The 25,388-nt window shown below is 39.5% G+C and overlaps 1 protein-coding gene and 1 long non-coding RNA gene across 4 annotated transcripts in view; both read left to right on the forward strand.

Moving 5' to 3' along the window:
- FTO (FTO alpha-ketoglutarate dependent dioxygenase) overlaps positions 1–9,583 on the forward strand; it is a 234,474-nt gene extending 224,891 nt beyond the window's left edge. For 2 of the 3 annotated variants that reach the window (XM_064160391.1, XM_064160397.1), the window contains one exon: positions 6,122–9,583. In XM_064160391.1, the coding sequence (XP_064016461.1) occupies positions 6,122–6,272 (151 nt within the window). In that variant the 3' untranslated portion in view covers positions 6,273–9,583. The remainder of the gene's footprint in view (positions 1–6,121) is intronic. The other variant, XM_064160392.1, reaches the window with a different exon arrangement.
- Positions 9,584–22,010: 12,427 nt separating this feature from the next.
- Positions 22,011–25,388, forward strand: part of LOC135184228 (uncharacterized) — an 81,743-nt gene continuing 78,365 nt past the window's right edge. The window contains exon 1 of the long non-coding RNA XR_010305925.1: positions 22,011–22,124. This is a non-coding gene — a long non-coding RNA (uncharacterized LOC135184228). The remainder of the gene's footprint in view (positions 22,125–25,388) is intronic.

Here is a 25,388-nt window from a genome sequence, read left to right on the forward strand (position 1 = left end):
AACACAACAAATGCACTCTATAGGCCAGTGTTAATAGATGGACTCTACTCTGCAGAAGCACACACCTTGGGATATTTTAGCAGCATTTCCAATGACAAGGCTGACTTTGAGGCAGTGACTGTGAACTTTGGCTCTGTAGTAAGGGCCAAATGCATCAGTGACACGAGTTACTATCAGCTTTTAAAAGAGACAGACAGGGAAGATCTTCTCATGTGCCATGCTCTGCATTTTTACTTGCAGGTTTGTGCAAATGGTGTTTTTTTTCCTTGGATTAAAATACTGCCTCCATCCCTTCCTAAATCTGACATCCTCTTTTCGAGTTTCTTATCTGGAAACAAATTCATTTTGTCCTTTCTGAAAATGCAGCCCTGGTCTCAGCCATTACTTGTGGCTGGGCACACTCTAGTTACAGCACAAGAAAGAGTGTCAGCAGTGGCTTAATATAAATGGGACAGACTCCTTTGGAATGCACTGGGGAGTAGATGTTCAAAGGAATAAAACACTACTCTCTTTCCATCTGGCCACTTGAAATAAAGTGCCTGTTTGGGACCAGTACTTCTGAAGTCTGGTTTGCAAAGTCAAATATTGATGTCATTTGTTTAGTTCTTAACAGGCAGAGTAAACATGGGAAGTTTTCAGTTGTGCTGCTGTCACAGCAGGGATGAGCATGGAACAACTGGAATGAAATAGTCTTTGCTAAGATTGACAGCTTTCTGATTGGTTCCTTGGTTTAATGTTTAGATTGAACTCAGTAACTTGCAAACGTCCAGTTGTGGCATGAAGAAGAAAATTTGGTGATAAAGAATATATAACCATATGTGGGAAGCACCTTTCATACTGCTGTTATTTCCTATTTCATTCCTTCCATACTTTCTTTTGTACAGTTCATTATTACACTTCCTAGCTTTTGTCTGTTGTGAGTGTTCCCTGGAAAAGTATTTGGACTGAAATTTGGTCTTGAAGTCACTGGAAGTTTCAGTTTTTACTTAAGTGGTATCAGGTTTTAATTGTGATGCATTAAGCAGAAGTAAATTTGTCATACTTGTCAATGAGATACACTCTTTGGGGGGTGGGGAGCAGGGGTCTCCAGGAAATGAAGGTTAACTTTTCCGAACAATTATTCTCATGTGTTTAAGTTTGTAATTTCTCAGTGCTTTGCATGCCAATTCAGATAGCTGAAAAGACACTGTGTTCTCTTATATATGCTCTGGCAACTAAGGATGTCATCTTGAAATGACCTGGGGTAATCCTGACATTGAAATTAGAGGAGTGTAGTTACACATAGTTTGCATAATAATTTCCAGGCAGAGGAAAGATTTGAAGGACAAGGAAGAAGAAATCCAAACCTGCAAGCAAAGCTCTGTGCAGCAAGTACCTGTGCTCTTAGGACTTGTATTCATACTGCAGAGCTCTATGTTGGAACAGTGATAACCCAGAACTGACCTGATTCATGTTTGCGAAATCATTGTGAATGTTAAGGATGGAAGGTGCTGTTTAGAGAAGCTACTACTGTTACTCTTGCTCAGAACAGCATCCATGTTCACAGTGTTATACCATTTTAACCAGTCAGTACGGGGCTAACGAGTGTGCTTGTGTTGGTAGAGTGACCCAAATGGTGGAGTAAGCATGTGTGAGTGTGTACTTCTGAACATGCAATTCAAATACCCTGTATTCACTTTCTGACTGTATCAGTATATGGGGAAGATGTCCACAGACACATGTTTCTTGACTTACCTTGTGAGTTTCCGCCTGATCTCCATTGGTAATTGAATTGCCAAGCACAGACAGCTAAATTAGTACCATCTAGGAAGCAGGACTATTCGTATTATCGCCTCATTCTTAACAAGCCTGTGCAGTCTGAGCCACAAATTGACCTCTATTGATCTGATTTGACTACATTTCTGTGGAGTAGACAAACAGTACACTAGAATCCAGGGATCCTAATTCACAGCACCTTATTTAGTTTCCTAGCTAATAATTCTTATTTGCATTGATCACATTCATCAGCAGAACCTGAGGCCACCTCCTGGCTTATATGCATCCCTGATCTTGACAACAGTTTCTGCTCTGAAAAAAAGTGTTTTGAGTGTGCTGATACTTGATACTTAGTAGTTGTAAAACTTAACTCTTAGAAAGAAGACTGTTTTCCAAATCAATGGCTCACACATTACTGTAAAATATATCGATTCAAAACAAAGCATAATGTAGTCATTTAGTCAGAATGATGCAATACTGAAATAAATGTATCATTTGACTTTTGCATTAACCTTTTATTGACTGCTTGCATACTCATAATTAACACACACTTTAGCTAGCTTGGTTAATTTTAGCATCATGATCAGTGTCCTCTAATGTAGCTGACAGCCTGCTCATCAAAATGTCAGTGCAGCCCAGGGGACTGTAACCAGGCAGCTGTCTATCTTGGTGGATATACACCTGTCCATGGTGAAATCAACCACCCTCCAAGGGTCCTATACTGTCACACAGGTTTACAAGTGTTTGTCCTGACTTAGTACAACTTACGTATCTATTTAGATATTGGTATATAATAAGGAACAAAGGTCATTGGGGGGAAAAAAAAAATCTGTGACGTTTACAGGGAAGAGATTGTAAGAATGTGTACCACAGCAGTAAATAATTGTTCCTTAAAAGTAGGCTTTTGTAACAGAAACTGGCACAGATCTTGTTTTAGCTAGAACATAGGGAACATTTAGTTTTGTGCATTCCGCACGTCTTTAGGCAAATCATCCTTTCTATACTACGTTGGTGACCATGTATTATCAAGGTGGTGGAGCTAAATTGCTCTGAAATAGGTCATGGCAATTTCTCTGTTCTTCTGCCGCAGCTAAAGTATGAAAGATGCCTCTCAATTTGGCATCTGTTCTGTAACTCAGAGCATGTGATAATTCCGCTCTTTGCACATTTTGTGTGTACAGTATGCAAAGATTTGATCTACTCTCTTTTGGGTATTTGACTTTATTAACTCAAATAACAGTTTTAAATTGATATATGACATTTTAATTCACTTACAATACTACAAACTTTGGTAGTTTCCCATTACCACTGTGCTTTGATTTTCACAGTGTTTCCAACATGGAGCTTTGTGAGGTTTTTTTTGTGTCTGGGAAAAGACAGGATTTCTGTTTATCCTGAGTTATCAGTGCTAACTTACATTACCTATCTTCTCCCAGATAAAAAGGAATTTAAAATCTGTGCAATTAATATGCCTTTGAATAAAAATATTGCTGTACTTCTGCAGGATCTTTAAGTCTATTACTCTGCTGCAAATTAAAGACCCTGTAGGAACAATTTCTTTTACAGAAATGTATTGCAATCACTAGTAATACACTCATCTGCAAAGGATTGTTCTTGCACCCTAGTTCTGAGTCAGAAAGCACATTTGGATGACTGCATCCAAGCTTGTGGATGCCCTTCAAGTGAATGACTTGATGAACTGTGCAGGTCAGTGATGATTGTGTGGAACCCAGCCCTGTATCTTTACATATAAGCAATGTGAGCTGACTTTGATAGAAGCAGACAGAACACAAATTGGTCACAATAGGTGACCCAAAATTTACAAATGTCAACGAATTGGAAAGGAATCAATAGAAATCCTGGTCAGAAAGAGAAGGGAGCTGTGAGATTGCAGAACTTGGAATATTACAGCATTGCTTTCCTCTTTATTATATTTTTGCAGTATACTTATGTATTTCTGTCATCAGACTTAGACAGGAAGTTTGAGGACCTGACACATTTCTTCCAGTTCATCACATGGAATGTGATACGATTAAAACTTCCCAAGTATGTGACTGCCTGGAAGTTAAGATGCACACTTAGTTGTGGGATGACCTTTCAGAGATATCTCTGCTGGGAAAAAAAAATAAAAGGAAAGAAATAGAAGTGACACCTGGAATAGATGCTCATGAGCTGTCCAGTCACAGTGTCACTGTAACTGCTGCCACATTTACAGCGACACAAAGGCCCAGGTCCCAGATATGAAGGAAAAGCTAGTCAATCTGTTCATGTGAGAGGACAAGGCAAAAAGACATGTAAAAGGTAAAAAAAGGGCTCTGAAATGGTGAGCAAGCTAGAAGTTGGCATATTTTTCCTCTCAGGGAAAACTGTGTTGTTAATAGCAGATGTGTGTGAAAAAGAATGTTTATTATTGTTATTATAAGTTGAATTTTGCAGACCAGATGACATGCCTGCAGTATTTACTGCCTGAGCTTCCTGACTTGTAATAATCTCAAAAGGGTTAATTTCTCCACTTCTAGACTGAAATGCTTTTACTCTAGTATCTTACACTACCCAGGAAATTGAGCATATTCTTTGTGCCAAGACAGAAAATCAAGCAAGATTTTAAAAGCCTCATAAAGTTATGCTGTAGCTAGCTTCAGCTTTCTCTGCATATTAATTTTCTCCTGTTTCTTTATATAATTTGGGAACTGTCTTCAGAACATGATGGCACAATCTGTTAAGTACCTCTCAGAACTCATACATTAAACTGTATTTGCTCTAACAACTATTATAAAGCAACCAGCAAAACAAATCCTCTGTTATTCTGTACAGTGCAGCTTATCAATGCAAACAGTTTAATATTTATGCTAAGAGGATTGTCACAAGTAGCTTCTGTTCCTTTAATTCTTGCTTTAAATAAATAATGAGAACATTTAAACACATTACTCTTCCCAGGGCCCTGAGGTCGGCTAATCTTATTATTTATGAAGTGATGTGCTACATAATAGTACTTAGTCCATGTTAACAGATGCTATTATCAGGGGCTGATGTGGAGAGCTGAAGATATATTGGAATGTTATGTGTTAATACTGTCCTTGTAGTGTAATGTACGATGGATTGAGTGCCCAGGATGCTGGTGCTGCAATTAACCACACACCAACATGGGTGTAAAGCTGAAGTATGTTTTCTCATGGGGATTACACTGCCATTAATAATTCCCAAGAGAAGAAGACATCTTTCATTAAGAAACAGTCTCTTCCAGAAGTCCAGTGGTGGTAACAAGGAAGTTGCATGTATCAGTATTTTAAGAATTCATTTTGCACAGATAAAAGACACCAGTATGTTTAAAACAACTGTAAAGTTGTTGTAACAATTATCTGCTTTGTAAAGTATGATTTTTTTTACATGTCATATAAGAGAGAAATGTGTCTTTCTACAATTTACTTGCTATCTCTCCATAGATCTGCAGTATATACCAAATTATCGTAATTCTCAACATTTTTCTTTTGTCTTCTTTTGTTGCAAACATTAATTAATCAGCAAGATGCAAATTGTTTGAGGACAGGGGAAAATAAAGGGGGAGAGGTCCTCCTTGAACTGTGACCAATTTTTTTGATGCAGCATGTTGTATTACAGCCTAATCTTAAAAGCGTGTGTGAAGGTTGCCACTTACAGAACTTTCCTCTGCAGGCTGTGGTTCAGTTGAATATTATGATTAGACTTCACTAGTATTGATGAATAATCCATTTAATAAAAAACACTGTAATTTAAACATTTTCTCTGGAGACTAACATACACTAACCTCTTAATTTAATTTTATTGAAGTTTTGCCCACCTATTCATCATTTGAAGTTGTTATTAACCTCCATTTCCATTTATCTTTATAGAATTTTCTCTTTCTATATTGCTTTTTTTCAGAGCTAAGCAGGTTGATACACTTGTAAATCTCCAGAATCTACAAAGCTAGTCCGGCTTCTTTAATATTGTTTAATCTATCCCCCCTGACCCTAATGCAGTAAATTCAGTTTAATCTTTCTCAATAATCTAGTAATACATTGGAAACTGGCAAACATTTAAATCTGATAATGGTTTAATCACATACTTTAAATAACAGTTGAGATAATGAAAAAATAATTCACCATATAAAGGTACACTAACTGAGTTTTCTCTGTGATTGGCTTTTTGAGAAATCCCTACAGAAAATACAAAGCCTACAACAGAAATCAACTTCACTGGAAATGAACAATCCATTTGGTCAGATGTGGTGTTTCTGGTTTAGTATCATCTTTCTTTTTAAATTAGTGCACAAATGTATCCTTGCTGAGTACTCAGTTTCTTGATACACTTTTACTTAAGCAGTTCATCTGCTTACCTCTATTTTCAGGTGCCAGTCAGAAGCTGCAGAGAACCTACCAGAAGACCAAAAACCAGAGTGCCATCCCTTCTGGACAGATGATGGATGTACTATGCCACTGCCATATGATCTTGAAGAAGTAATTGCTAATCTACAATATCTTGTTCAGAGGGTAGAATAACAAGTGACTTTCCAGCCTCGAATTATTGATGCTCATCATTTGGAGAGAAACCTTTTAGTTTAACATAAATCTTTTTGGCATTAGGATTTCTCAGTCATGTGTTAGGTATTAATGCAGCTTTTACTGGTCTTTACACAGTACCTTAGTTACTGTCTCATAATAAGAAAAGACCCAGATTTACAGAAACGGGTTTAAGACATGAAGTACAGAAAACCAGCCTCAGTTCTTTCCTCCTCCACTATAATTCTCATTATCCTACAGATCCCAAGACTTCCTTGCTGGTTTTCATCATGAAAATTGAATAGTGCAGGAAGAGATTTCTAATGTGAATCTACATCTCTTGGACTCTCTGGTACTTGGAATTTGATTCCCCAACATATACTTTGTTTCTTCAAGTTGTGAATCCTATTCCGAGGCCAAGTTTCCTAGTGCATTGTCTAAAGAGCTGGTGTACTTAAGTAAGGGTTTCCACCTGGGGTATCAGGTCCTCTGACAGATTAGATCAGGAACCTGAGCAACACAATCCACTTAAAGACATCCCTGCTCTTTGCAGGTGGCAGGGAGAAATGGGCCGAGATGACCTTTAAAGGTCCCTTCTAACCAAAAGCATTCTACAATTCTGTGATCCTTGTGTGATACTGTGCATTGTAGCATCTGTATTGATTTAGTGAGATATGTGTGAACAAACCCAGAAGACTACTAGAAATGAAGCTCTTTGTGATGGGTTTTGTAGTACTGTGCTATAGAAAGAATGATTCTATGTTGGGCAATACAGGGCACCCCTGAAGGAGAGATTTCACCAGGTCAAGTTGCTGTTTAAGCTTGAGCTAGTGTATGCCTTTTCCCTTGTCATGAAAAGCAGAAGAAAGTCGTGGTGAAGCAGCTCTTGGTCTCTGTTACCACTATAAAAGAAACCAGTAAGACCCAGAACTTGGCATTGCCACCAAGAAATGAATATGCCTTCTGTGTTAATCTTCTGTTTAAAATCACTGCTGAGGCTACGCTCACCCAGAGCATACCAGTATCCTGTACTAGCAAAGCGCTCTGTGTGCACATGAGGCTTATTCTGCCCAAAACTGTACTTTTGACAGCATAGCATATGCCAGACCTCCCAGGAGCTAAAGAAGCTTTACCAGCAAAAATTCAGTTTTAGTGGTATAAAACTGTGTCCACACCTTCCAGCTTTTGCCAGGACAATTACATCAAGGAGAGATTGTACCTCTTAATGCCTTTGACATAGCTATGCCAGCAAAAGTGTGAAGATCTGCATCAAGCATTTTCTTTTTGTGGTCTGGGAGTGCTGCAAAAATGGTTAGCTACCCTAGAGAATGTAAGATGCAGAAGAATAAATTATTATTTAGAATAGCACATTACAACCTTGATCCACACATTTATCTATTGTCTCTTGTGCCACAGATTTTTTTTTAACATCTCAAAATACTTTGTTATGGGCATAGCTTTTCCTTTCCTGCACTAGCTAAAGCTGGCTTAACCAGTGGGCAAATAGCATATATTTGGATGAATGCCACACTAAATACTGTTTACTTTGGAGATCACTTAGAGAAAAGCAGGCTGAAGATGTGGGAATTCTGCTTTTGAAAAGGCCGTTCTCACAGAAACAGATATTGCTCTGGAAATGAGCAAGATGAATTCAAACAAGCTAATGATGTAACATGGTTAACACAGTGTTTGAAGGGATTATTTGTTTGTTTATGCTGTTACTTTATGATTATTTTGTGTTTAATTAAGCGCTGCTAGAAACCATGGGGATCACAGTATTGAAATGAATCTGACAGCCATAAAGGGTAGAGCAGGCACATGAGTGTTGCAGTTTGTAGCTGATCTGGAGGCATAGCTATTAAAAAACGATTGGCAAATAATTATTTCCAGCAGTAGTGAAAAAAAAAACAACACTGTTGTTTTTTTCTTGTTTTAGGAGACTGCTGACAGCAATAATAGAATTGTCCGTGCTGAAGATTTAAGTTAGAGAATTATCTGAGGTAGTACTAGCCTCAGTGTAGCTAGACAGCACACATTTGACCTGTGGGTGGCAATGACATAGACAAGTGAACACCTTTGGAATGGATAAGAACTAAGATTGATGGGCAAAACACCAACAGTCAAGTGGTTAAAGACCATTAATGCTCTTTGTTGCATTCCAGTCTCAGATCATCTAAATAAGTGTAAATTTGTTGAGTTCACTTTAAAGTATAAGAAGAGTTTATATATCCAAGCCCACAGGAGTTGATAGCAAAGACATGAGTAAGGTTGATGGAACTGTTAGAAGCATGTAGTAATACCAAAGGGCACACCAAAAGGAGAACATGGCTAAAGGTAAACGCCTATTAAAAAAAAGAGAGATCGGTGTAAATTATTGCTGTTTGGATTACAAACTAGAAGTAGACAAATACTTCAAAGTTTTCTTTATTTAAATAGTTATAATGTAGTTTATGTTGCAATCATACTTTACCAATCTGTTTATATTCCAGCATTAAATAACCCGTTTTCATTTTGGATGAGCTAAAAGACACAGCCTCAAATGGATGTTCTGTGTATAGCAACTGTTTGCCAAGTCTGGATGCTCTAGAGACATGAGGACCAAGGTCAGTTATTTTAGAGAAGAGGCGAGAGCATAAATTAGTTTCCAACATTAGATTCAGTGATTCTTTTTAAATGGTAAAGATCATGACTTTGCTTACATTTACTTTTCATCAGCCATGAAAGAATTAAGGTAAAATAGTTCACTTGCACGTGTGCGTCAGGCTAAATGGATTACAGAAGATACAGATCTGTTTGCCTGTCTGCACTTGCCTTTAGACAATATTCATCAATTTTACAAAAGCTACTGACTAAACATGGAACCAATACAAATGAAATGCTGGAGGCAAGGGCTTTCTTTTAAAAATCTGATGCAGAGCTGGTTTTACACTGACAGAAGGAAAATGTTGGCAGAAAATGAAAAACTTTCATTGTTTCTGTAACTTGGAGGATAAAAGGTAAAGGCCATTTTAAAGTATTTGATAGAAAACTGCTGTGTTATGCAATGCAATTAGATGTTTTTATAATGCTTTTTTCATATCTCTCTATATGAAAATATTTTGTACTGTAGGTGCTTTTTTCTTTTTAAAAGGTTATGTAAATATTTTTTTTTAATCTCAATACAGAATATTTTAAAGGCATCATGCTTGTTCTCTGAGCTTTACAGCAGATACTGGTTATCCAAAGTGTAAATAAGAATGTCATGAGTAATCATTGGCTGGAAACTGTTCAGAATGAGTAACATGAAACATAATAAATATTCAAATCAGTTATTATCATCTGGATGTACTTTTAATTTCACTGGTAATGATGCATGGTGAACTTTAAAATCATGCTGGACTTAGTGCTGTGGGATAGATTCAGGGCTTCCAGTGACATAACACACTAAAAGAAACTGAAAAGAACACTGAAATCCATCAGGAAATCTATCTAAAATACTCTGCTTCTTGTGATAAGAATGGACAATGCTTCTTTCTTGGTTGTTGTAGTGCCATTCCATTGGTCCTATGTCATTCAGTAGAGTGTGGGCTATTGTAACAGAGACTAAACTAGCCCAGGAGCAGATATTTTAGATGGGATGAGAGAGGAGGAAGAGAGATGGGATGCTCATGAGCTTTCTCAAGGATGTGCTTTCTCAAGGCTACAGCTTTATTGACTGAACTCATATGGGAATCATTGAGCAGTAACTTGTACAGTGCAGGTCAAGATCTCTCCCTTAATCATTGCCACCTGGTGCAAAGTTAACGCAGGCTGCAGCTCATCTTCTGAATTATCCCACCAGTGAGCTGCTATAGGGAGGGATCAGACAAACAAGCATAATCTTCTCCTAGCAAGGTTTCTCATCCTAAAAAAAACAACCACAGCACTCCCTAAAGCAGAATGAAAAGCTCAGCCCTCCACTAATCAAGCATTAAAAGGTGGTAGCTGTTACTTAGTGATGAAAGACTCAGTCAAAACCACCAGCATCATGTTCCTAAGGATTCTCAACCTGCCCGATTCTGGCTGTCACCTCACCCCACCTATAACAGCAGAGGCAATCCTGAATAGAGCCACTGTCCTCTCTCTTTCCAATCCAGGACTCATTGCCTTCAGTGTGGCTGGGTTTACATCTTAATTTACATTCATCTGTCCTCTTTGCCTTAGCCTGGAGGCATTCATCAAACAAGAGAAGATAATTTATACAATTGCTAGAAGACTGTACTTAGCAAGGCTGCAGAACTGGCTGAATAACACATTGAATGAAAGTCAAGACGTAATGGATAAAACAGTTGCATTAGGATGCTGATGTTTGGGTGCAAACCCTTCACACATGCCACGAAAAATATGGTTTATCTTCTTGTTGCTATGGAGATAGCATTCTTAATTCACATGATAGAAAAGGATGTACCATGGTTTGCATCCTCTAATCCTCTACTGGTGTGCTTGTCCCTGATGAATTAGAATTTGGTCACAAACATTGTTCTCCTCCCCCTTCATAATGGCAAATACTTGCTTTTATGCCAACACATCTTGGTCTGATTAGTCCCCTTGATTAGAGGCTGAAGTAAAAAGTCAGGTGTATAGGATTCCCATTATCCTTTATTTCGCTGCTTCTAAGAGTAGGTCAGATAGAGTTATTTCAGTGAAAATGTGATCAACTTCTGTTTACCATTAACCTTCAGTTTTCTTTTCTTAAAATCAAATCAGGGCTTGCTAGGCAGTTATTTTCATACATGGCCCTTGATCAGTGGAACATCTGTCAAAAGCCATTAAAACCTGTATTAGGTGGAATGGCATTCAAAGGTAAACTATCCATTCATTTAAAGGACTGTGATGATTGTTTTTAATATAGTATACATTGATTCCTCTCTCTGAGAGGTAACATAACTTTGAAGCTAAGTATGTATGACTAGGGCTTTTGCTGTCCATCATGTGTTGAGAAGCTTGGTTTCTTGTGGAAGATTGATGTCTACATAAAAAAGGAAAAAACAAATGCGGTGAAATCACCTGTATATTCTCAGAAGGAAACTTCTCCTTTTTTTCCTGCTTCATTGTATCCATCATGGTGTAATGTATATGGAATGAGATGACATTTTCCAAGGTCTCTTGCTCAAAAGCTTTGCTGAAAAATTTAACATCAAATTATAGTAATCCTTTAAAGTGACCTTTTTGTCTTAGGATCTCAGGGTGGTTTACCAAGAGAAACTGAGGCAGAGGTCAAAAGTGCAGCTAAGTTCTGACTGCTGCCACTGCAACCACCCGTGTGTAACCCTCTGCTGCTGGCATGTCTCAATTACTTCCAGTTAATCCGCTCAGTTTGCAAATTAGAGATGCTTTTGTAGAACTTTTTTTCTCCAAAGATATATCTTAAAGTGGAGGTGGAATCTGTTCTGCTCATGTCCTGTTTAACCACTGTTTCGAGCCACCTAATGTTTGATTAAACTTTCCAGTGATTCTTTTACTTATATTCCGAATCTCTGAGCTCTAAATGGGAAAAGTAAATTTCATTGGAACTATTAAATTATTCCATGGAGAATATGCAGATGTGCAGCATATATAATATGTATATTTATATATATATATTTAAAATATAATACAATCCACACTCTTCTAGCTTTGCTAGAGTTGCTGTGATAGGAAATATTCTGGGAGTATTTAGGGGCTATTTATAAAGGTGAGGATATATTGCTGGGACAAACTGGAATGCTGGTTATGCACCTATACACATTTTTGTCTGGTGACCACTTAGTAATGTGGTAGCACTTTACTGAGAGCACTACTTTTTCTAGTTATTTTGATGAACATTCTATTTATTGCCCAAACATCATCAAATCATTCTTTCATTGCTGTTCTTTCTCTTTTAGCCAGCAATGTCCTTTCTTTCCCTTTTGTCTCAGTATTAACAGGAGTGTTAACAAGAAGTTGTGTTCTTTGTTAGACTGACATGGCTTTAAAGTGAGAAAATCTAAAGAGTTGGGGCTGTTCAGCCTGGAGAAGAGGAGGCACTGAGGTGACCTTCTTGTGGCCTTCCAGTACCTGAAAGGGGCCTACAAAAAAGCTGGGGAGAGACTTTTTAGGATATCGGATAGTGACAGGACTAGGTGGGGAGACTCAGACTGGATGTGAGGAGGAAGTTCTTCAGCATGAGAGTGGTGAAAGCCTGAAATGGGTTGCCCAGGGAGGTGGTTGAGGCCCCATCCCTGAAGGTGTTTAAGGCCAGGCTGGATGAGGCTCTGGCCAGCCTGATCTAGCGTAGGATGTCCCTGCCCATGGCAGGGGGCTTGGAAGTAGATGATCCTTGTGGTCCCTTCCAACCCTGACTGATTCTCTGATTCTGTTCTATGATTCTTATCTCTGGCATGGTTATTTACAAAACAGTTTATGAGGATGTTTTTGGTCCTTGTTTATGTACGTCCAATTTTTATTGAGGACTGTTTGCATAATACTGCAAGACACACAGTGATATTGAAGTTTGTGTTATGTATAGATAATTCACTTGTCTGTCACCTCCAGAAGGTGTTAGGTCTTGTCTTCAGTACCACATTGTTGCAATGCATGGAAGAAGAGAAGCGTGTTTTCCACACCATCTAACTTCAGGTGCCTGTGTGAGGAAATTAGTTTCTATAGGCTTCCTATATACTGAATAGCAAGAGAAGAGCTTCTTCAAAGCAGCAAACGCAAAGATGCTCTGGCTCTACTGTTCAGTGGGTGTCTTGCTCTGCCTGAACTGTATTGCAAGTCCAAGTTCGGTGGCATGGTCTCATCTGCTTATGCTGACATCTTAATAATGGTAGATAAAAGACATAATGGGAAACTCCTTTAAATAAATAGAATTAAATTCTGGTTACATTGCAAATCTTCCAGTAAGGAAGGCAGATTAATTTCTGTTATTTTGGTGAGACTCACACCATTAAATTACATAACTGAACTTCTATCTGCTGTAATAATATTTTCCCTCAGCAAAGGTTTATGACTGTACTACTAAGTTTAGGAGATACTTCTCTGGTTGTGCAGCCTCATGCTTCCCATATTTGACACCAACTCTTACATTATTTGCCCAGTAAGAGCTCCATGCCTACCAGCACTGCATTAACCTGTTTGAGTGTATGCACTGTTTGTTCTGTTTGTTGCAATCAAGTTTGCAATTTAAAATGTCATGTTACACAAGGCAGTACCAAAGATGTGTCTTGCACAGATAGTAATAGGTCGTGAGTCTGTGGTGCCTGTTGTTTCTAGGGATCTGAGTTTCACAGTTTTATCTCCCACTTGCACAGATTTCTATGATGTCAAATGAACAGCTACCATCAGTGATTTCCATCCTGGGGCTGTGGATATGATAAAGTCCAAGCTAGCCCAGATTTGGGTCACAGAGCAAAGCTAGGACCAATGCTGCAAATTTCCTTTGGTACTCTGAAGAGTGCCACTGCAGAGCACAGCAGAAGAATTTGATGTGCACATGCCCATGAGATGCACTGCAGTGTTCTCCGTTACTTGGAGATCCCTCAATGCCAAGGGCAGTATGCCCAAGCTATTCTGCATTGCTAGGTTCCAGCCAAGAAGTTACTAAAGTGTGAATAACAGAGGCCAGGTCTTTCCCTGCCAGGTTGGAATGGAGTCTCCAAGACAAAAAGAATTGACAGCATTGTTCATAAATACTCCAGCTTAGAATCAGCAAGGCATCAAAGAAGAAAGAAATTTAGTTTCTCAGCCTAAAACACTCTTTCCTTGGCTTTAGAAAAAAGTTTAATTGATTTCACCAGAGTCAGCACACAGGCAACTGGATGGAGACTGCTTTGTTGTTTGAAACATTTCTTAGAATTCATTATAGCATGTATCACGTGTATCTAGAAAGACCAAGAGCATCCTTGGGTTCTAGAGTGTCTTAAACTGTTCCCTTTTTTTGATGTGTCTCTCAGAGCCAAAGAATCAATGGAGTTTCCTGTTCCTTAACTTTCCATAAACCTAAGTAGAACACATGGCAGTAATGACCTTTCAAAGAAAACAAAGTAACCATCAAGGAGCCCTTTCTGGAGGGATTCAAGCACAAGTAGGCATCACTCCAGTCAAAAACAGGCATCTTCTGGGTGGTTTAAAGCACTTTTTCCACTTGAGAGCAGCTTGTCTTAAATGAAGCAGAGGCTAACTGGGATGCATTGCTTCTTAAATTTTGAATTTTGCCTAAGTTACACCAGTTCAATGAGAAAAAATCAGTCATGAGAACAGTCATCTCTTTGAGAAGAGGGACTTGTAGTTGCCCTTTCATCTTAAAGATTCCAGCACCCTGTTTCATGGAGTTATCACATGGCAAATAAGAGCTTCACAAAAGATATATGGCCTGCTATAGCTAAAAGATGTTCTTCTTTCACTGATACAACTGAACTAAAAGGTCTCAAGTTATACTGCTGCAGTTGCAGGTGTGCAATTTATCTGCATCCTCAGTGTCTTTATTTTGCAGTCACAGCTAGTAGATTTTACTAAACATTCTCTAAATTGTTGGGGGTTTTATTCCTGAATACTCAGATTAAGGAAGCATCTTCTCTAAACAGAGGAGCCACAATGAGTTTGTAAATAAGTAAAAAGAGTTAGAGAAAGTTTGTATCACTCTGGATACTTGCCTTTTCAGTGAGTGGGAAGTACCATTTTGGAGTTTGTAACTGAATCATCTTCTCTACTTTTATGTCTGATCTGTACAATATACTCTTTGCATATTTGCATTTCACCTCATCAGGTATGTGTGAAACTTGGTGCATAAGTGTCATTAAGATTTTGGAACTGAGGGCACATCATAAATTAGGCTTCTGTTACTACCCTGCTCTTAGCTACATCTTAATTATTAGGGTGAGAATAAAAGCATTCTTTTCATAAGCCTTCATATTTTCTGTTTACAAGAATTTTGCTGTCATTAATGAATTTAAGGATCTCTACTGGAAATCTTGCTTAAGAAATTCATAGCTTTTCAATGTTTCTTGTGGCTTTATGGCTTTTGAAACTGTAGGTATGTAAAAGCTGTTAAGGAGCTGTTGCTGGGCTCAACTAGCTGCAGAAACTGTTAAATTATTTTTGTTTCTCTTTTATTGCTTAACCTCTGGGGCCTAACTCTGAGCTACCTGATAAAGCAGTCTTTCAGGAACTTTAAACCATACAGGCTTTGACTTGATAGACATAGAACAAGGTCTTGTATTAAACATACAGTTTAAAAACATAATTTCAAATCTGGAAATTGATTGTGGCTTGACCTACTTATTTTGAAGAGCTCACTGCTCCTTTCTTTTCTTTGCTGATGTTATTAGATCTATTGTTCTTTTACAGGAACTCCCAGCTGATAGAAGGAAAATCAATGTAGTGCAAAGCTTGTTGAGCAACAGCACTAGACACAGGACCACAATTAACTAAGTAAGACTAAATTATGACATTTCCACTTTCAAAGGTTATAAATGCTTCTCTTATGCAGTTCTGGTATTCTCAAAGGGCCAGAATCACAAGCTGCAAACAGAACAGTCTTTTTAAAAAATCTCTTATTACACACTAATTTTTAGTGCATGGCAATATCAGAATTGTAAATCACACAGAATTTCATTCCAATGCTGATTTTTAAGCAAATCTGTGCCAAAATTAGCACTTCTCAGATTTTCTTATTCTTCTGCTCACCCTGGTGTCATTTCAATCACCTGGGCACACTGATCTCAACTGCCTATTGCAATGTGAATTTGGCACCTGCCCATGTGGTACAGAGCAGAATACAAAGGGATCTCTGAGGATGCATCCCTTCTAGACACCATAGACTGAGATAGCTTATCTTGGATTGAGGAAGCTCAGAGGTCTGTAGTTCAAACACACATCTGCCCAGCTAATGGGGTCAAAACATCTTCTTCCAATAATGGATTGGTTCTGTCTCGGGTAAAGTGCCTCTAAGAGAATTTGAGAGGAGATCCATCCTTAAATAAGATTTGATGCAGCCCAGGAGAATGACAATTACATCTCTTACTGATGTTATTCCGAAGGCAAAGTCATGCTTTGTAGGAAACAGGATGATCAAGTATTCAGGGAGCTTTTTTAGTGCAGTGACTAGTAGAAAGAGCCATGCTATGAGAGAGTTTTGTGAGAGAAAAAATGAAGCTCACGTAAGTGATTCTTCAGTTGGAGACACTGAGCACAGAATCACAGAATCAACCAGGTTGGAAGAGACCTCCAAGATCAGCCAGTCCAACCTATCACCCAGCCCTGTCCAATCAACTAGACCATGACACTTTTCTTCGATTCCTCCAGGGACAGCGACTCCACCACCTCCCTGGGCAACCCATTCCAATGTCAATCACTCTCTCTTTGAAGAACTTCCTCCTAACATCCAGCCTATACCTCCCCCAGCACAACTTGAGACTGTGTCCCCTTGTTCTATTGCTGGTTGCCTGGGAGAAGAGACTGACCCCCACGTGGCTATGACCTCCCTGTAGGAGGTAGTTGTAGACAGCAATGAGGTCACCCCTGAGCCTCCTCTTTTCCAGGCTAAACAGCCCCAGCTCTCTTAGACTCTCCTCACAGGACTGTGTTTCAGACCTCTCACCAGCTTCATTGCCCTTCTCTGGACACATTCCAGTACCTCAACATGTCTCTTGAATTGAGTGGCCCAGAAAAACTAAGTGTCCTCATGAGGGTCACCTTGGTGAAGTCTGAGCTATGTTCTTCCTGTGCTAAGTGAGGATGGTGATGGCAGCAGATGCTTTTATCCAACAGGTGAAAACAACATGAGCCACAGTTGGGATTAAAGATGAGGGAGGAAGGCAGCCAAGACGTACAGTAAAAGAGGCACTCAGAAAGGCTGCCAAAATTGAATTAGAACTGCAACTAGAATTCTCACCTGACCAGTCCTTTTCTGGGTCTTAGCATGTCCCTGCACATGTCTCAGCTGAGGAACTGGTGTAGGGCTGGGCACAGTCATCAATTCTGGCTTGGCTGACATCAGTCATCCATTTTGGATACTCAGGAACTTGCACAATACTCCGGGCCCTGGCTCCTACTTTAGCGCCAGTCTATCAGAAGAAGCCCAAGCTGCATGGGGCACCTCAGCCTCTTCAGGAATGTGACTGCAGCCCTCTCGCTCCCACCCTTCTGCTGTCTCCTGGAGCAGCACAGTCCCATTGCCTCTGCCACTTGTATTCCATAGTTCTGTAAAATAAATCCACTGTTCCCTTTGGTGTTTCTGGGGGTGAATAGTCCTGAAGCAATAGTGTTTGCTTACCGTCCGCTTTCCCCAGGAACCACCTGAGCAGTGTATGGTGATCACTGCAGCGGCTGTGCCATTCCTTCCTGTGTACTGTGCATATCTTGCAGAGCCTCCCTGGGTAAAAGAGGAAAAAAGACAGAAGATCCTGGAGTGGAAATATATGCCAGGGTTAAGGAGCAATGAATATACATTTCCTGAAACGTACTCCAGGATTTTCTGTTATTTAGCAATACTGTACATCATTATTTTCAGAGCAGTAAAATATGTAAAAACATTTCTGTATAGTTCTTTTCTAAAGCTAACACTGACGCTTCCCCCCCCCCCATCTTTTTTTTTAAGGCAACCATTTAATAAAGTCTGACACTTAGGAATGTTTTGAAATAATTTCCGCTGCTCTGCCAGCAGTTGGCTTTGCTGTGAATCTCTAAAGACAAATCCATCTACAGTGAATCGAGCAAAATTCAGCTCCGTGTTGTATGTCAGGGTTGAGGACTACTTGTCAGCTCTGGCACTGTCAGATTTTATCTTTAAATATGACAGGCAATTTGTTCAGGGAGCACTTCTGAATGACAAGATATAGTGGTGTTGTAAAACATGGCACCTGTGTGGTATGCCCTGCCTTTGTGGACATCAGAGGCTATTGTTTCCTTTGCTATTAGACAGCCACAGTCACACAATAAGGTGTGTAAAATGTTCACAGAAACCTTTTAAATAGAGAAGCAGGAAAGTAGATACCCTCCGGTCATTTAAGTCAGGCCATTTATCATTTTATCTTATAAAACACAACATTCACTAAAATGTGATAGAAAGAGAAACACAGATGCTCTGCTGAGCAACTTTGGTGCAAGCCAAAGGTTTGAGCCTTGCTGTAATAAAAAGGGTTTATCTGTGAAGTGCCATGAAATAAAAAAATTAGGGGGTTAGCTCTTTCTCAATCAGACAGGTAGCAAGAGCCACTCAGAGGGCTGTTGTTGACACATGGGATGAAGAAGATCCCACTGTATACTGCAGTGAGGCTTCCTGGAATGGGGCAGTAAGAGCAGATGATGAAACATTAATACACCTAATATGTTTGCTTTAAAAATAAATAAATAGAGGGTCACAGGGAATAATGTGCTTACAACATAAACCAGATCAAACTAGCAAATTAAACTGGAGACACTGTGAATATGCTGCTTCTAAGTCAGTGGAGGTTTTTCCCACGTTGCACAACCAGTGTTTTTATGTGAGTGTGTGCAATTTTTTTCAGAACATGAATGTAAAAGTGAGTAAATCCAGAAAAAGCTGATATTTGTATGCAGGTACATCCCAGTATATCTGTGCTTGGACAATGCTGTTGCTCTTGCCATGTTGACTGGAAGTGGTGGCCATATTCTGGAGAAAGTGGGAAGGGGCCAACCAATTGTTTAAAAATAAAAGTCTCTTTAGCCTCTTGTGTGTTGCACATCAGCAGGGACTATGCCATTCCAGCCCAGTGGAACTACTGCCCTGCTTATAGCCTTTGCAAACACGAACAAAAGCCCTCCTGAGCCCACCCCTTTAAAACCTGTCCAGCAGTCAATATCCCTCGTGGTCCTTGTGTATCCACATACAAGTGAAACTGCTTTAAAGGCAGGGGAGAAAATACAAACCTGCTTTTATAGGCAAAATAAGATATTTAATATGTGATGTATCTTAGTGGCCCAGGCAGGGACTAAGGCTCTAACAGATGTGTGTCACAGGAAGTCTCAATTAAGGCCATTCTGTGCAGATTTTCTAAATCCAAGAACAAAGAAAGTATCAGACAGGGGTTTGATTTGCAGTAGCACTGATGGGATCATGTGAGTGTCCTATTGTCAGCTGAAAGGCATGCCATAGTTGTCATTTTACTTAAAAAAACAGTGATTCCATAAGAATGATGTTTTAGCTTTCCCATAAGAAGCAGGTATTTAGCTTTCTGTTTATAGCCGAGTGGCATAGAAGTGAACACTGAGAACTCAAACACTAGGTGGCAAATACACAGGTGTCAGTTAAAAACATATTGGTAGCAAAACTACACTCTCAGTTGTTGCAGACTGCTCACTAATAGCATTTGGTGGTGGTGGTACTGGGGTACATGTGGCTTTGGTGTGGCAGTTCGAGCAATGAGGGGAATAGAAGCTGACTGGTGATAGAATGGGATCGGCGGTGAAGAAGGTGCAGCATATGTGCAACTGGGTCCCGTGTTGGAAAGGTCTGACAGAGTTTAAATACCCTTTTGTGTTTCTTATTCTGGTTAGAAGTTAAGTATTATTTTCTCATCTAGGTGCAACTACTGAAAGGAAATGCAGATGAAAAGGAGAGGTGATCTGTGCTGTTTCCACTGTGACAGGCAAGACCTTTTGTCCTTTTTGCTCTTAGTGTGGTTCCTCCTCTTCAGCAGAAGAGTACAATACTTTTGGTTTTAAAACAGCATAATTGTCTTCAGATATTAACAAGTTCCCCTCAGGTATTTTTATCTGGGTTACTTTTCCACACAAGGCTGCCACAATTTTTTCAACTCCTGGGAGAACTCCACCTTCATCTTAGGTAAGGGAGCATCTTGTGGCAATTAGGCCTCTGTTTGTCATGGCTTTCTTTAAAGAGCAGACAGAATGAGATGCTCTCAAATGAACTGGAAAGAAATACAGAATTACATCTGAAAAGAAAGGTACACCAAAAAATTACAGAGCATATACAAGATACACAGCGACCTCTTTACATTTTTGCCCAATGCACAACTGATCTGCACTGCCCAATGCTCCTTTTCTCCCCGCTCAGAGCCTCTGCTGCCCATAGGCCCAAACAAGGCCTCTGCAGGCCCAGACAGGCCCAGTCCCTACACGTTTACCTCCAGAAGCAGCTCCCACCAGGGCGCAGGCAGGAGGGAGAGGAAAGGAGAATGAATTGGCCTTGCTGCCAGCTTGTAAAGAGGTAGCAGAGTTATGGGATTGCAGCACAATTTTGCACTTTGCCGTGTCCACCCCCTAAACTCCTCTGGCCCCTCTGTGTTTCCCGGCCTACGACAGTACTCTACGATGCTTTCCGTAACAAAAGCAAGAAGCAGACCCAGAGGGTTAAGCATTCCACCTGGTCTTGGTATTTATTTCAGATTAGGATGGGCCACCTCTGAAGAAGCCTCTCTCTTCCCACGGACCCTGGAGAAAGCTAAGGTAACTTGCTTGCCTAACTTTCGGGTAGCTAACTATGTCTGAGGAAAGTCATCCTCAGCCGTTTAAGTGCCTTGACTTTCTCACAGACATAGATGCCTACAGAGATCACATTTGGACAATGTCTGCCTTCTCTGTGTCCACAAGCACTCGACCAACTGTGGTATAACTTCATAATGGAATCTACTTCAAAAGGCTTTTAAAAACCAGGAGAAAGATTTTATTGTGCCGAACAGTGATGGCTGATTGGTATGGTCACACAGAGCAGCATAAATCTTTGTGCCATGCCCAATGCTGAGAAGCAGACAAACTCAATAGCTCAGGGAACTCGTGTACTTAAGCATAAAAGTAAGTCGTACAGGGAAAGGTTTTTAGACCTTAGGTCCCTTAGGAGGGCAGATAAACACACAGTGAAGTAATTTTGCCTGCCCATCACTAAATAATGTACTCTGAAATGAAGTGCTGCACTGCAGTTCCAACTTCCTCAAGCAAGTGCCCTTGCCAGGAGGTTTAGAGAGAATGTAACTGGGAGGGAAACCCCTCAAATGCTACTGAGGAACCAGCTACACCAAAATCAACTCTCCTGAGTAAAGAAGCAGCTGTGTGTAAACATCATCAGTTATCTACCACCTGATTTTCAGTAGGAATTAGATCTAAAATGCTCAATGTATCTCTGAGGTAGTGTGGTCTGTGTTGTGGAGCTGTAGAAGCAGCATGGTGTCAAGGAGCAGGAGGACTTTTTTAAAGGTGGGAATTGAAAATCTGGAACTGATCATCAGTGAAAGAACATATAAGCCCATCTCACAAACTGTGCACCACTGTATAATCTTTTCCTGATAGGGCAGTTTCTCCTCTCAAACACTGTCATGTGAATATTTGTGTTAGAGAAAAATAGACATGTGCCAGCTAGGGAGGAGTGGTTCATCATATTATGCACTCTACAAATGTAATGTGCTGGTGAGCATGCTTTAGGAGTTTCTTCTGTAGAGAGTTCACAGATATCACTTAATGCTATCTGCAGCATAAATATTTTGGGTGGGTTTAGTGGAAATAGTAGGGTTTTGCTTTAGTGAGCTCCTTGTGTCCTTCATTTGTCTTGTGTAAGCTGTGAAGGTGGTTATCATTTAGGTGTGGGCTTATATAGGAATTAAAATAATGACATCAAATACATAGGAATGGCTTCCTCTGGCAGAGGAGAATTTACAATTCATTGATGCACAAGATACCACCCTGCTCTGGGCCTGAAACGTGAAGGACATGATTACCCACAGCTGTAGTCAGTCTGGGGTGACGGAAAATGGAAGCACACATGCACAACCTACATTTACCTCCCCAGCTGCCCAGGAGGAAGCCTTGAATCTGTGGCAGTGGATTGAGCTAGAAATGTGACAGGAAGGCACTCATAAAGGCTGGAAGAAGCTGTTGGGTGTACTTGAAGGCAGAAAGGTAGGTGGGAGTGTTTCTCTGCAGTTCTGAGTTTACTGCTGTGTTTTGCAGAAAGTAATACATTTGGTAGAAAAAACTAATGTGTTTTGTGATTAATAGAGGAATCAAAATCAGGCATTGGAATTTTTTCAGTGTGACTCTTGCATCTGTAGGAAGAAGAATTTGGATTTTCGTTGTGGGGTCCTTTATGTGTTGTCCTAAATTCTTTTTTTTAATATGGTCATCTCTAATCAAGTATGAAACAATTCAAATCTTAGAAATTAAAATTTGGGTATTTTGGTGATGTTTGGAAAGTGGCAAAAAAATAGATATGGTTGGCAATGTCTCTTCTGAGGAGGAACTGGCAGAACATGATCATCACTGCATCCAGCTGGTCAGTCAATGGCAGCAAGGTCTGTGTCCTGGGTAGAGGAAACACTAAACAACATGGAGAGAGCAGGGCTATTGTAGTGAGGGGATTTGGTGACAAAGAATTTGAATCCATGGGAAATTAGGCCTCATTAGTTCTGCTGATCACAAAACAACTTCTTTCTGGTAACCCTGGGAAAAACAGGATTTTCTCTGTTTTACACTTATAAATCAAGGGTAATGTTATTTGAAGTGCTTTAGCTATATAAAAGCTACCATTTTTCAGGCTTCCAAGCATTACCCGCAATGGGTATGCATTCTTAACTCATGTTTGCTTGTAATAGTCAGTGTGACATTTTGAGTGGACTCAAGTGAGGTATTGAGCTTTTCAGCTCCAAACCAGCAGGGCACTTGGACATATATTTTGATTTAAGTTGCATGGGGCTCAATTGAGAGAAATATGTAAGTGCTCTGCATATCCATTTATCATTTTTTTTAAAGTAGAGGTCATTTCAGAATAATAAATTATTTAATGTGGTTTCCTAAAGAAGTAGGATGTTTGCAGCTGTGCTGTGTGTTCGGACACAGAACCTATTAAAATCCAATTTAATTGAATGAGAGGATAAGTTTCTGGAGGCTTCATGAACGTAGAATAGGGACATCATTAATATCAGGACAGGAAAGGCTGCTTTGAGAACTCAGTCCTACTAGAAAAAAGCTCATCTACCCAGATGTGAAATTAGGAGACAGCTCCAGAGTAAGTGAGAATTCTGGATCATAGGTCTCAGAGAGCTATCTGTGGGAGTTTTATGGTGATAGAGCTTTAAAAGCAAACATCACATCTTAAAAAACCTGTTCAGAACTTTTAACCTAATGTGGGAACCTTTTTCTTCTTGAGGGATGCCTGTGGTAGGCTGCACGTTAATGCAGACCTTAGCAGTATCAAGAAGCCAGGCAAACTGCCAGCTGGCCATAAGCTCCCTCCCCTCTCCACCTTCCGAAACTCACAGAAGGGGCGCATTGAAAAGTGGCCCAGACGTACTAATCTGAGTCCTTGGATGAAGAACAAATAGCTTGTCAAATCACAATATTACATGAGGTAATGTTTCTGTTATTCCACAAAGAGTTGACAATTACATTGCAGCTTTATTTTGGTTTGCTTTTCTTGAAAATCAGCTGAATATCAATCTACAATCAATAAGGCAAGTTGCCTATAGGCAGTTCTGCCTTCAAATCTACTTCATGGATCAGCTGCTGGTAATTTATACACAGTCAATAAGACACATTTCAAAAGTGAGCTTTTTCTCCCAAAAGGCAAAGCTGCTCCAATTTACAGCTGGATATGAACTGGGCAAACAGCATACACCTGGAGTAAATGTAATTTCTGATTTGCAAGGAACTCCAGTGAAAGATTAGATCTGATCTTCTCTGTATGCAAGTAATCTGTGTATATTTATATTATGATAACTGGAGAGCATAAATTGCTTTTGTTTTTCCTTTTGGGTATCTTTTTCATTTGTTTGTTTAGCAAACCTGCAGGGGAAACTAAAACAACTATAATTACAGTCGTGGTTACAAGTTGTGGGGTCTGTAGATAATAAGCTACAAGGCATTTTTATTGTGCTTTTTTATTATTATTTAGTTAAAGAATGCTTTTTTCCCAAGACAATCCATCTGTAGTTTGCAGGAAGGAGAATCAAAGCAATAGCTGTCAAATATCAGTGAGATAGCAGATTTACAAATTAATCCCATTGCTTAGTATTTCCACAAAGGCTGAAATCTATAATTGGTGCTAGAAACTGTAATTAACTTATTAGAAGCACTCAGGCAGCTAGGTGTGCACGATGGCAGCAGGTGGGTAATATCATTAGAAATACTCTGTATAAAAAAACACCTCTGAGTTTATCCCTTTAGTTTCATGCTACCAGCTGCCAATTTGATTGGTTAAGTAGTTTTGGGCCATGCAATACTCTTTCTTTTGGATTGATGTGTTTATTACTTTTTATGACAGGGGATCCCAAGGCAGATGTTCAATAAAGAAACAAGCTGCTACAGACCAGAGTAAAGAGATAGGTGGTGTAGATGCAGGAAATTGGGAAAGTTATCGTATGCGCTAGGTTGTTATTGAAGATTTTGCTCCCAGCATTTGTAGCAGTTGTGTTATATGCTCTTCCACAGACAGTAATCTAACAGGGAATTATTGAAAGCCAAGTGCCAAGATTTCAAATTGCACTATATGATCCAGAGCTGCTTCTCAAACAGGGAGCTGGAGCTTTGAAATTATAAAGACATGGCCATGCCATTTTCAGGAGAGCCATCTGTGAACTGCTAGAGCTGCTCTGCTCATGCAGAGCTTTTTCTTACCCAGACACACAGTTGAATATCTGCTTTTCCTTTGCATCTTGTGCAATCATTTACGTTAGTGAAAAGTGAGTGAAAATCATTACTGCGAGTGAATATAATTCAGAATTGAGACAAAGGATGAACAAATTCAGGTTGTATAGATTTGATTTATGGATCAGTCAAAGGCAAATTGTACTCTGTCTTCACCAGTGAAAACGTGGGATCATCACATTGAAGTGAATGGGAACATACATTGGGAAAACCAGAAGACAGTTTTTTTAATACCTGTAACTATTCACAGTGTGGTTTGTGTTTTGCTTAGATTATAAAGAGAGAGAAAATACAGGCTTCATTACTCTCAGAAACTTTGGAGCACTCATTTTTGGAAAAAGCAGATCTTTTCAAAAGAGGTTTCTTGGCATAACGCAGCATTTATTTTTAAGTGGTTTAAAAGGAAGCAATACAGTGCAATTGACATAAAAATATCCTTTTTAATTGATTTAGTAAATTTTGCTGGTGTTGTGACTTTTATGTACCACAGCCAGATATGACAAAAGTTAATAATTCAGGAGA

This window comes from Pogoniulus pusillus, chromosome 20, assembly GCF_015220805.1.
Source record: "Pogoniulus pusillus isolate bPogPus1 chromosome 20, bPogPus1.pri, whole genome shotgun sequence".
Taxonomy (NCBI): Eukaryota; Metazoa; Chordata; class Aves; order Piciformes; family Lybiidae; genus Pogoniulus; species Pogoniulus pusillus.